Here is a 13093-nt window from a genome sequence, read left to right as displayed (position 1 = left end):
TTAAAATTACCGAAAGCAACCTTGTGAGAACTAGAACCAATGCATCAGTGTGCAACAAGAAAGCCTAAATGTATTGTGAAGGCGCTGACATGCTGTAGGTACACCCCTCTAAACAATAAGCCAGTTTTACAGGAAAAAAAACAGCCTTTTTTCTTTGCTCAGCAACTGATTCACTGCCTGTGATAAACACAGCAATGCAGTAACACCGCAAAGTCACGTCCATCTTATATAGATGACACGAATACATTTACTCTGACATGCTGTACTCTGACTTACAGTTTGTACCCTTTTAAGAAAAGAGTGCCATAATTTATCGGAGCCACATGTAAAGAGTCTTCTTGAAATTTACAACAATGACGGGCATAATCAGCTTTGTAATAAAGACTTTCAAATGCCCCATATATCATTATAATAGGCTGTGTCAGTTTATGGTTCAGTAAAGTGGCGTTGCATTGGCAGTGAATTAGATGCTTTGAATAAGAACAATACATTAGAGTAAAGGGCATTTTCAGCACTTTGTGTAGAGGACAACAAATACTAGAAGACATTTCAAAAATAGATACAGCTAAATATTAAATCTAGATATGCAAATAAATAATGGAGAAGTGTGTCTCGGTTGTTCTTTAGCATTTTTGTGCACATGAACAACTCCACAGGGCACCAGATGATTACCTTCGCAGCGAGGTATGGGGTGATTCCAGTTTCTGCTGACTCCATGCAGGCAGGTGAGCGATGGCTCTCCGAGCAGAGTGTAACCTGTGAGGCACTCAAAGGAAATGGTCATTCCCACACTGTAGTCCTGACCAATCACAATACCGTTCCGGAAAGGTCGAGGGTCCGGGCACCGCTGCAGCTCATACGCTGGGAGAAAAATAAATACACAAAGTAGAGAAGACTTATAAAGCTGAAATATGCAGCGGGAATAAGTCCTCTAAGACCATATACAATTCAGTATCTGAGATTATCAAAGACCTCAAATTTGACTTGAGAGTTTCTCAGAGCACTTCCAAAAATATAAAATGCAATTTACATTTGCAGTTAGGAGTGGTGCTAAAACACTTCAAAAGCTGCCTGAGTAAGGGCCCCTGGGGCAGGTCACCAAGAAACCAATAAATGCAAGGAGACACCAACTGAATAGGCCCAGCTTGTATAACTGATGGACGAGTTTAGATGACAGGCACGAGAGTAAAGAGACGACTTTATCCTTGGGAAAGGGAGGGGACAATAACTCTGGGGAGCCGAGGACATGACAGGTGGACATGACAGAGGTGAGATGGCGAAATAGCAAGTCAGGGTTGGGAGCTGGGAAAGCGAGCATAGCCTACTCTATAAAATATCTCTGGCTGAAGTGAAGAATTATTTTTAGAAGCTGCTGAAGTGTAGAGAAAACAATATAGTTTGGTTATTGTTACTACACTAATGTCTCATTGAAATGTGGCCTCACCCGAGTTATGAAATAATATGGTAGAGCCTCGAAATCGGCTTTTGTTTAGTTTAAAAACACAAAGAATCTACTTCTCATCTGTTGTGCCATGAGGAGTATGTGGCTTTTCAGTGATTGTGGGGGGAAAACTGGATGGAGCCTTCCTCCTCACCCTGATAGACAATGTGGAAGCCGGGCTTGTTTTGGGAGTAGTCGCTATGGAAGAAGAGCGTGGTCTCATGGGTGGTGCTGAACAGAGAGCTTGGCACCACTGGGCCGCTGAACCGATCAATCACCGTTCCCGTTTCCAGGCTCCCACTCCGCACCTCCAAGTAGTCGTGGACGGGCTCTGTGGAGAAGTTCAGAAACTGCAGGTGGATCCCTGAAAAGAAGAGATATGTTTCTAGTTTCATTGCTGATAGTGTAATGACATAAGTATAGGGACGGAGGGAGAGGAAGGAAAGCCAGATTGGGGAGAACCTACCAAAGCCAATTGGGAGTTGAACTCTCCAGCTGCAGTCCAGGCTGCTCTGATAATTCCCTGGAAACCCTGGGCTGAGAATGACGCCACTAAAGGCTGTCAAAGAGCCGCCGCACTGAGCTGAGGGAGATCAACCATGGAGGAGAAACATGTTAGTGCATGGCGGAACATCTCGCCGTGAAAAAACAAAAGAAACCACAATGACGGGTGGATATGCAGAGCGGGCGAAGAACATTGTGTCATTTGCGGTGTGTGGGTTTCACTACAAGCATAATTACAGTTGAGACTCCAGAATGAGCATGTATTGGTGCAGTTTGGGATTACATTCTTGGGCAAGGGGCAGTTTTTGTGGGTGAAAGGGAAAAGCGATGCGAGTGGGCTTTACGAGTTTAGGACGAGATGGAGACGGGCCCCGTTTGAGCACCTCTCTGCTTGACTGTGGCGATAATGCGCCGAACAGGCAATTGTGAAAAGATACACCACTCATGTTTATTCCCCGTTTGGTGGTGGTTTAAATTAAAATAAATGAGGGAGTCAATATCAGCATCACAGTTTGGCTCAGCGGTGGTGGCGATTACTGCGCCCTAGTCTCACAACACCCGCTGTCTCTTCTTTGTGATTGTGCATTAGAGAAAGCTTAAGCTTGTTGCAAAGGTTACAGCCGCCCCCCTCTGCTGAACCTTACATCCTCAACCCCCACATGCACCAGGGTGTAATACAATTCATCCAACAAAGACATCAGGGCAAAATACACTTAATTCACTCCTCCCCCCCCCCCCCACAATCCAGCTCCAACAGTCCCATTCATGTGAGGAATAGTGGAATCACACAGGAAGCGTGGCTCGATTCTCATTGCGGACCTGAAGCTAAATATAGATGGAGACTAAATCTATTATGGGATTACCGGTAATTGTTTCGCTGGTGGAGAAACCCAACTTGACCCGTTTACATAAAGGGAAGCGGTGAAGCGCTTATGTGGATGATGGTATTTGGGCAGGGGCAGGCGGCAACTTTGATGTGAATTTATCAGCAACAAAGTGGAAGCAGATCCTGGGGTGTTGAGGTAAGTATGCTCTTTGCCCAGGCGAGAAAATGAGCTAACAAGAAAGAGTTGCGTTCGAGAACACTTCTGTCAACAGCGAGCCTCCAATTTATACCCGCAGTGATCTAAAAAAAACCTCAGACATGGCATTTGAATGATAAAGAAAGCCATTTTGTGTGTTTACATAATGCTGCCAGTGCGCGGTAAGAATGGATCCGCATTAATGTAAACATGTTTTGGCCACGTCGCTGAATATTTGGGGTCAACGGAAAAGTGTCAGGGAAAGGAATGACTCTCAGGTCATTCTGTAATTAAATGCACACACGTTGCAAACTAGACTAAAAAGAAAAAACTAAATGTATAATATGGTGGTTTGTTTGTCGGGGCCAGATATTGACTCTGATTTAGTAAAAGACAAACAGCTTTAAAGCAAGGGACACATACGATGAATGAGTCGATGAGCAAAGGTGACGGACCGTCTGATGCCACACAATGTGTTTGTTGCCTGAAGTAGAGACAGCGACCATAAATCTATCCATTACCTAAACACAGAGGTACAGGGTAGTTCCACCTCCTGACCGGACCAGGCATGCAAGTGATGTACGCATTTCCCTGTTCAGACAGAAAAAACAGATATTCAGCACCAAAAAGAACTTAAAAGGGATGAAAACAAGGGTCAGCAGCAGACCAAATGGACATTTTCCTGTGGACCTTTGCAGAAGAAAAAGATTTTTTTTCCTCCCAACAATGTCTTGTGCATAAATATTTGATGACATTGGGAGAAGCACAACCCCTTGCTGCTCTTGGCCGGCAACAGGGCCACCTGGGAAGTCCGAACTAGAGTACAAAGAAATGTACTAAAACACCAAAACAAGACAAGTATCTTGATTTCACAGATAGCTGTGGATACATGACACTTGATGTTTGTAGCTTTGCAATTGCAGTCAGGACAATGTTCAAAATTAACTGCGGAGCAAAAAAAAGACCTGAGAAGCTGATGATTAATTTTGGTAATTTATCACTTAAAACAGTCAAATAGAACTGCACTATTTGAGGGAACAGTTCGTGATAGAAGACGTGATAAAGTAAGACCACAATCCAAATATGTTTAAGTGTGATGAGAGGATTTCTCTGCTCTATTTCTTGTGTTCATCCATTCATCCTAGAGAACTGTGGGCAGTGATGGTGGACAGTGGGTAAACTATGTGTGGGAGCAGTGAGCTGACCAAAGCCAAACCAACGCAGCTAAAAAAAACCAACAAAAAAACAATTAAATGATCTGCCCATGGAGAACAGGGCGGAGGTCCAACTGCTTAATAAATTTCCCATTTAAGTCAGTAACATTTTTAGAAATGTTCTAAATCTGCTTCCCCAGCACTGGACACATTCACCTACCTGTAACATGAAGCCTTGACTGCACTGGAAGGACACCATGTCTCCAACGGTGTAGCGTTCCCCCACTCTCTGCCCATTACTGGGGGGTAGCGGCTCCGGACACGAATCCAAACCTATTGCTTATGACAGAGTCACAACACACAAGTGTGGACAGCAATCATTCTTCTGCGCAGAAGGGGTTCAGATCCATTTTCTAATTATCTGGTGGCACCACATGGTGTGAATACATATTTAAAGGGTTGGAAAATCTGTCAACAACATGGATTTTTTTAATGACTAATGTAATTCCACAGGGGTTTCCAGTCAAGGTAGCTTTTGTTTTGATTGGAAATGAGGGTTGGAATAGGCGGTAAAGTATAGGTGCACTGTAGATTGAAATGTATTGATTCCAGGCAACAATAGGAAAATGGCAGACATGATATTGCAAGCAAAGAGCTGTATAAAGGTCTTAATTGCAAATGACCTACTGAACATTAGTATTATGCTAATTACGTGCTATAAACACATGCTTTTACAGCAATATGAAACAAGTATTTGCTTAATTTCTCTACAAAACTTAATATCTCAAATACTGAACCTTGAATGAAACCCTTTCTTTTGAGCTACAAAAGTGCGACTATAGGGAACAAGTGAGTAATTATCACGTAATTACACATCAGCCCTATTCATGCATTTACCGGCCGACAGTAGCATTAGCAATGATTGAGTGAGCTGTTTTTCTTTGAACTCACTACACCCTTTCAAACTGAGACAAGTCACAAAGCTTTGCTGCTAGTGGCTGCAATCGCAAAGATCTTTGACTGCGATCCGACGCAATCACTGTGAAATTACAAAGCAATCCCTGAAGAGTTGCTTGACAGAAGCATCCAGCTTAATTGGAACAAAGTGATATCTGTGCCCCTTGCCAGGTACTGAGAAGTCTGACACTGGCTTTTAGTGGCTTAAAAACCGTGGTGAGTTTAGCTCTGTGCACATCCGCGGCTGATTGAAATCATATTAACTTTATATAAAATGATGAAGAAGTAGAGAAATATAGCCGCTCCCCCAACAAAAAGCCAATAACTGCACTTTAGATGCCCCTTCAGATTTGAGAGGCACTGCACATTCATTCTTAATGCAACATAGCTACACAGCTTATCCACAAAAATGGCTGCAGAAATATATTAACAGTCTAGAATCAGCTGTTCTGGGTTGCATGTTTATGGACTAGTGGCTCGGCTGAGCTTGTAAAGAGACTTCCGAGACATCAGCGCAACAGACAATAAGACAGCAGCCATCAATAATAGCATGCAGAGCGACTGTAAGGCGCAATGATTCCTGTAAACCATGTTATTTGTTGCTTTGAAGACGCGCTCCATGGAAGCAGAACTCACTACTGTTAAGAGGATCTGCCATGAGATGTGTTTTTAAATCGCAGCAGAAGGGTGCAGCCAGAAACCAATCGTCTTTCATGAATACATCATGTTGGGCATCTTTACTGGTTTGCCTCTGCAGCCTTCTCTGGCATCTTCTATGAAGCATGTGCGCTACATTTTATTCAGATTTATATGATAAATATATAATCAGAGAGTTTCAATGGTATTTTAGCAATCTGCGTATCAGCTGTTGAGCTTTAGCCGCCATTGTTTTCAATTCAGGATATCTATTTTACGCTAAAGTTAATGATACCGACTTGTGAATGAGCCCTAATAATCAATATGCAGTTGCACTTTTAGTAAACAACACAATACATTCAGCAATAAAAAGAAATCTGTCTCATGATCTTCTACCTGCAGTGGAAAAGTGAAAAAGGCTTTAGATTTCTCTGGAATTTGACATAAGTAGTGCATTATGGACCACAATTTCCTACAAGAAGACAGTTAGAGACTATAAATATCCTCGCAGGCTGCAGCACAACTACTGCTCTATCAAAAAGGCATCATCTTACTTTCATCCTTTTAAAAGCAGAGCGGCATGAGAACTAAAACCCATCCAAGCATCAATTCTAACGCAGCGTCCAGCATGTAGCACACTGGAGCAAAGCCAAAGTAACATTGTGAAATAAAAATGAAATCCCAATATATATATGATATTTCTGTGAGAGAATGTAGCGCCTGTGCACAAAAGAAAGACAATAATCCCTTTTCTAAAATGGGAGACACGTTGTGCTTCTAAATTCTAAATAAGGGTTGAAAAAGCGCAATTAAATTAGAAGTCATGTCCGCTGAGGCAACTGGATCATATTTGTTTTCCGTTGACCTTTCTCTGAAAATCTAAAGAATTTCTTGAATGGATGGATTAAATTAAGATGCAGCTGACCTTAGAAATTACTCGGCGTATTTGAAATACTAAATGAAGGTGAACAGAAGAAAATCTTTGTGAAAGGTCAAATATGTTCACAGTTTTCCAACATTTATATTAATTAAATGCCCAGATCCTTTGGAAACTCCTGTTTTTCTTGGGATTAAATGCCGCATCAGCAACGACATCACAGCTAACATCTGAGCCGCTATGCTAATCTAGAGAAGATTGCTGAAAACATGTAGTGAATAAATCATGGCGTGCTGAGAGAGAGAGTCATGCGAGGTCGTTTAATTTTTTAGACCCCCAGCTAACACTGGTCGGGTCACGCGCGCAGCTCCCCAGTTTAAAACTTCCCAGTTTGCTGTAGATTTAAGTGACAAGCTCTGGACAAAAATGAACGCAGCTATAATAAGAGGCTTCAGTTCAAGCACCCGTTGCAAAGAAATAAAATGAAAAAGATAAATGCAGTTACTTGATGGGGGAGAAAAAAGTCATTAATCAAAAAAGCCTGAAGACTTGATCTTGCCTGAAAAGTCGACAGCCTGAGCAAACAAAAAACACAGAGGAATCATTTCAAGTCAAAAGACTGCCAAATTTGCACTCTGTCTCTCGGGGTGCATAAACACGTCGGCGCTGGTGCCGCTCTTCAAAAACCAAGTGATGTAAATGAAGTCTTAAAAATAAAACCAAGAGTGCAAGTAAACTTGAATCCAGATGAGGGTGACACATCTGGAGCCCCTAAAACAGAACACACTGAAGATGCCACAGCAGGGAGTGGAGAAGACAGCGGCCCACTTTAGAGTGAATTTCTAAAGCTGGGCCATATTCTGGATACAGGATAACCATCTTACCGCCTCTCAGAATGCGCCCAAACTGTTTCACATGATAGGAAACCATCTGCTTTGGGACAGATTGTTAAATTGCTACTGTAATGAAGTTTTAGTGGCATGATGTCACCTCTCAAGAGGAGACCGTCACACATTTCAAAGTACGGTTGACTTAATGAAGCTCTGGCAATCCACACCACCTCGATTCTTCTCCCGCGCCGAGCGTACACAGAGTAAATGTGTGCTTAAATCTGAGGGGAACAACACCATAAATGTATGCTCCGAATAAGATGCACAAGTTTAACTGTTTAAAATAGAACGGGGATGGAATGTTGCCAAGAAAAAAGAAAAAAAAAATCTAAAATCCGGGCAACAACAACTACAATACACAAACATTCCAACATGAATGAGCAGTTCCAAGGAGAAACAAAGGGGGCCTGGTCGGATATCGCTGCCAAGAGGCAGAGAGTAACGCCACATGGTGGAGGAGCTCACCAACGTGAGTAATTACACAAAAACAGACAGGAATTCAGCGGGAGGCTGGTTAACACACAGGACCGGTCAGCAGCCTCCACCAAGAGAGCCGAGCCAAAATATGACAGAGCAAAGACTGGACGGAGAGAGACTGATGTGTCTGTCAGCAGGACGCTGCGCTGGTGGGAGGAGGTTCATGCAAAGGGGGAAGAGCCCACAGAGAAGCCTAGCTTCACCAGGGTTCTCAGGGAGAGGAGGATGATTCTGAAATGAAGTTCTGACTGTGAGCAACAGGGCTGTGATGTGGCAGGAGTGACTGGCGGAGCTTCATTCACCCATCTCCTTCATTCACGACACATTTGTGAGTATCAAATTATGAGAGAAATGATGCAAGCACCTTTAAGTCATTCTAAAGTTCGTTTCACAGTGTAGCGACTGGAATTGGAATCACCCTGACATATGTGAGAGTTTTCCTGTTATGAAAAGAAGGAAAACGGAAATGAAACCTTACCTTCCACCAGCCATCCTTATTTTAATTTTCTATACATCTGAATGAGTAGAATAATAAATCAATTGCTCTACTGGGGCCTCACTCCTTAAATTCTCAGGGGAAATGCTCAGCATGCTTCAGCCTTTAGCAAACAGGCCACTGAGATTATGAGCACATTTACAACCAAATAAAAAGAATCTGGCTGCACTAACTTGAAGCAATGAACAAATAAAACCAAGCACACCAGCAGAGAGAATACATTTTAAACTCGTCTTCCTTCTCTGAGCCACCCAGACTGGCATCTCCCCACCCATCTAGCATTGAGAAGCAGCTGGGCAAAGATGCCAGACGGACACATGGAAACAAAGTGACAGCAGAATAAAAGTGACAAGTAGTGAGACAGGGCATCTCTCCTCATACCTGTGTACTCCAAATGGAAACCAGCAGCAGACACGCTGATGTCAGACTGGAAGGTCAAGTACAGGTTGTTGGATGTGCTGTTCAGCAGCTGTGGGATTGTTGTACCTGTATTATAAAAGCAAACACTGTCAAACTGTCAGAAAGAGCTGAGAATGGGTACACAATAAGCATATGTTGGCTCTTAATTACACGCTTCGTATAAAGATCGAAATGAAGGTAAGGATTCCGTCTTAGTAAAAACAAATTCAACAGGCTCCACGAGTGTCGACTATGAGACTCTGATCATTTCCAAGCCCTCATCTGCTCCACGTCCCAAGCTGCCCTGCGCAGCAGTGACAGCTGTAGTGTGACGCTGAGATAATGTGATCACACGAGCCGAGACAAGAGGCAACACTTCCTCTTTCACAAGGGCTCAATTAATGGCGGGTAGAAGGCGTCACGTGTGAAGAGCGCCACTTTCGTCAGCTTTTTCCCTCTTTCAATGAAGCAGGAGTTTGCAACAGTCTTAATTATTGTCTTTTTACCAACATGCTGAAGTAATCTTGTGCTGATTATGGCCTGTATTTGTGGTTGGGAGTGTCACGTGCACGTGGGTTTACCTGAATAGCTACCAAGCCTTGGAGCATTGCCATCAACCCCATCAAAAAAATCCAGCGAGTCCCAGTTGTGCTCTGTGGCAAAGGTCACGACCTGAATCTGTAAGGGGCACGAACCTTCATCAAGATGTGAACGCGACACGCGTAAAAGGGATTAAACTCCCAACAGCGTGTATTTCAGCATCCAACCACAGATCTCTGCGCCCACTCACTTGGATGCCGGCTCCCTCCGGGACAGAAATCCTCCAGGCGCAGTTCAAATAGTTGGCGTACGGCTCTGGGTATCCGGGAGAGAGGATGGTGCCTTTGCGATCCGTCAACACGCCACCACAGGGAACTGGATGAAAAGAGATCAGTCCTGACAACGTTCAGGTCGGCGCATGGTTGCAGAGAACGATCCGGAGAAGATCACAACGAGATTAGTGTTGGGCCATCAATTATACCGATCTGATTAGATGGAATCCCATAGATGAATGCTCCGTAAAGCCAACCTGTATTTACACTTATGAATGCATCCTTGCCCTCGTGGTCTCATTTCACCCTCAATGGAGCCCTGACAGAACCCAACACTCGCAGTAATGTCTAATGAAATGCCTCACAGGCAGCAGGTGTCGTGTTTTTCTTGTGCTTAATGGTATGTGCATTACTTCCATCGATGCAACACTCCAGACACATGAAGATTGAACTGGCGTGAGTGTCTGGGTGTCCCGCTGGCTGTGTCAAAACCCTGTCGCGCTTTTGAGAAGAGCAATTAAGCCAGCTCCTTCTAAAGGGTTAGCCCGCGTTCTCTTCTATGATTATTACAAATGAGAAAACAGAACTGTTTTTCAGCCTTCTGGACTGTGATTTCTAACGTAACCCAGAGGGAAAAAAAGACTTTTAAGGAGAGTTATCTAAAGCAAAGCAAGACAGACGCTTTCCTTCTGCTGGAGCTGTGGAATGATTTAGTTCTATAGTTAATTATCTGAGCTCCTGTTGTGTTTTGGACAAATCAATGCTCAGATTAATGCAAGGTTACCAAGCCCTTACATGCAACATTTTCCCCTCGGAAAGCAGAGTGTCCATGCAGAGCAGACAAGGAAATGTCAAGAGCACAACGTGTTCTCACAATGGCAAAGCAAATGTTATTTTTCATAGCCCTAGTTGATGCTTTACCATTCAATACAATCTCAACTGAGGATGTCCAGTAGCCGGGGGACAGAAATGTGTGTGAAAAGTGAGGACGGGCTGCACAAGCAAGGAAAACAACACACAACCGCGGCAAATTGTTAGCAAAGCTATGAGAGAAAAGCCTCTGTTTCACAGCGCGCCACAATTTCAGACCTTTCTGTACCTCAAAGCGATCTGCTTTCATCTAATAACTGCCACATCCATGTCAGCTCCAGCTAGCACGTGTCACATGCAGAGAGACATTCATATCCTGCAGCCTAAAATATTCTTCAAGGTTTGTGTCGTCTATATGCTAAATGACAGTGACAATTCACCACGCCATCACTCACAGCCCCCTAACTAAAAAAAGAGGGTTTTTTTTACTCCTGTTTTTGAACAAACATTACAGTTCACCCACGCTGAGCTGCAATATCATTCAGCTCGTCTGAATTGTCAAAGTGAGTCCTGCTCATTTCTGCCACAATCAACTTAAGGTGCATGTTTTTAGGCTGTAGGTGGAAGCTGAGGACAACGCGGAGAACATGTAAATTCCAACGCCATCAGAGATGGAATCTATGGGAACTTCTTGCTTTGTGGCCGTGCACGCCACTTCACCGCCATGCTTTACATAAGCTTCATGAAAGCGCCCGTTTCAGCCAGCGGCAGATTATATAGTTACTGCAATTAACCACGAAAGATCTCCACACAGACAACGGAAAATCCTTCTGATACGCAGAGACAATGTGATTTAAGATTAAACCCAAAGTGCTTCATCAAAATATCCCATATTTACATTGCATGTAGTTACATCACTATTGATTTGAAGCAGCTGGGTTTACATTTCTGTTCCCACTGAAACAAACTTACAACTTCCTTTGAGAAAATAGCCACGCTTGGGCGTATTCATGATTTATGGGATAGATTAACTGATTGGCCTCATTCACTATTCCCACCTGGAAGCTGTGGAAGGATGGATTAGAGAGTGGAAATAATGTCCACTTTATACTTCCTTAAAGACACAAATGCTCAAAAGCACCCGGACCTCAAACGTGGTCTTGGTCGGACTCGCCTCGCTACGGCGCTCCAGACTCGTGCTATAATTGGCCTTGGGAGGGTTTTATTTTATTTTTTATTTTTCCAGAAAGAAAAAGAATTCACAATTTAAAAACAAGCCTGACGCTGGACTGTTAGCTGGACCGCACCTTTTAGAAAGTGTAAAGCCAACAGTGAATTCCACGGCAACCAATAATATCAGCTGTTTATGATTCTCCCCGCTGTGAAAAACGATTTGGTTTGTGTTGGAGTCTCCTGTGGGAGGGCAACCTTGCTCTGAGAGGCTCGGGGAATAGCAAACAGAAATCTAATCTAAACACCATCAATATTTAGCTGAAGCTTACTATTAACACAACCGTTGATGCAGTCTTTATGTTTTTCTATCTCTGTTGCAAGGACGCTCAAAATTAAGCATCGACGGAGGCACAAAGAATTAAATAAGTAAGTGAAAGGCTGCCTGCGTGCAAATTAGCACTAAAGTTTAAAGGTTTTAAAGTTAAAGGGAATGTGTCCTTTGGAATGCAGGTGACTTTACAAGAGCCCGGTGTCACCCTCAATAAGGAGCGCTTGAGTAATCGAGCATCATGTTTTTATTGAAGCATTTATGAAACTATATCCATTATTCTGGACCAGCACGCTGCCGCTGGGGGAGATGCTGCAGCCAGATTCAATTTCGGAATAAAAATCACTTTGTTTAGAATTGAACTGTGCGTGTCATTGTTATTCCCTTACCAGACGGAGGTAAACTTGCTTGAAAGCTTCCAGACTAACTGGTTGGGGCAGTTTGAAGCGCGTATGTCTGTGCCTGCTGCATGTTTGGCTAACATGGGAAAACCAAGCAAATAAATCTAGTCATGTGTAAGAAAATGCTTGGTGGGCATTCCATTCAAGTAGATCCCAGCTGACGGTTCACATTTTCCATTTCAGTAATGATGACTTCCCTGTCAAAAGAATATCTATGGATGCGATTACCAACTATTATGACTTTTAAATCTTCAATATGAGACCGAGATGATGGAAGTTACCCACAGCTCCTTCACCTCTGATGGAGGCCCTAACTAATGGGTGTATCAATTATGAAGGGGAAAATAACATAATAGCATTCAATTTTCCATCTGTATGCTTAAATCACCACTATTTACTTTTAGTTATAGATCAGATCGTTTTTTGTCCACCTGCTAAAATCTCTATTCATTATCTTTTAGGTCTGTTTGGGGCTCCAACAATGATGAATGCTGCAGTATAATTAGGAATTGCTGCAGTGGCTGCCATTTTCATGATGAACAGATAGAATATGATGAGGTTTTTTTTTCCCACTCCAAAAAAGGAGCGATAAAATGTGAGAGCAGTCTCGGCGTACCGTCGCCGTAACGATGCACTGAAGCCTTGACAGATGAACAGTGAGTTTAAACTTGCAGATTTGTGCACTAACACTCCGTGGGTTCAGTTCTCTTGCCAAA

General features: G+C 43.1%; 1 protein-coding gene across 5 annotated transcripts in view; it reads right to left on the bottom strand.

The window, feature by feature from the left end:
* LOC101069513 (CUB and sushi domain-containing protein 3-like) overlaps positions 1–13093 on the bottom strand; it is a 139408-nt gene that overhangs the window by 51051 nt on the left and 75264 nt on the right. For 4 of the 5 annotated variants that reach the window (XM_029838295.1, XM_029838297.1, XM_029838298.1 and 1 more), the window contains 8 exons: positions 9644–9768; positions 9435–9531; positions 8836–8940; positions 4342–4460; positions 3489–3558; positions 1908–2024; positions 1596–1805; positions 673–861 (listed from right to left, as the gene is read on the bottom strand). In XM_029838295.1, coding sequence (XP_029694155.1) covers positions 673–861; positions 1596–1805; positions 1908–2024; positions 3489–3558; positions 4342–4460; positions 8836–8940; positions 9435–9531; positions 9644–9768 — 1032 coding nt within the window. The remainder of the gene's footprint in view (positions 1–672; positions 862–1595; positions 1806–1907; positions 2025–3488; positions 3559–4341; positions 4461–8835; positions 8941–9434; positions 9532–9643; positions 9769–13093) is intronic. The other variant, XM_029838296.1, reaches the window with a different exon arrangement.

This window comes from Takifugu rubripes, chromosome 7, assembly GCF_901000725.2.
Source record: "Takifugu rubripes chromosome 7, fTakRub1.2, whole genome shotgun sequence".
Taxonomy (NCBI): domain Eukaryota; kingdom Metazoa; phylum Chordata; class Actinopteri; order Tetraodontiformes; family Tetraodontidae; genus Takifugu; species Takifugu rubripes.
The sequence above is the reverse complement of the archived record's forward strand: the minus strand, read 5'-3'. Positions and strand labels throughout refer to the sequence as shown.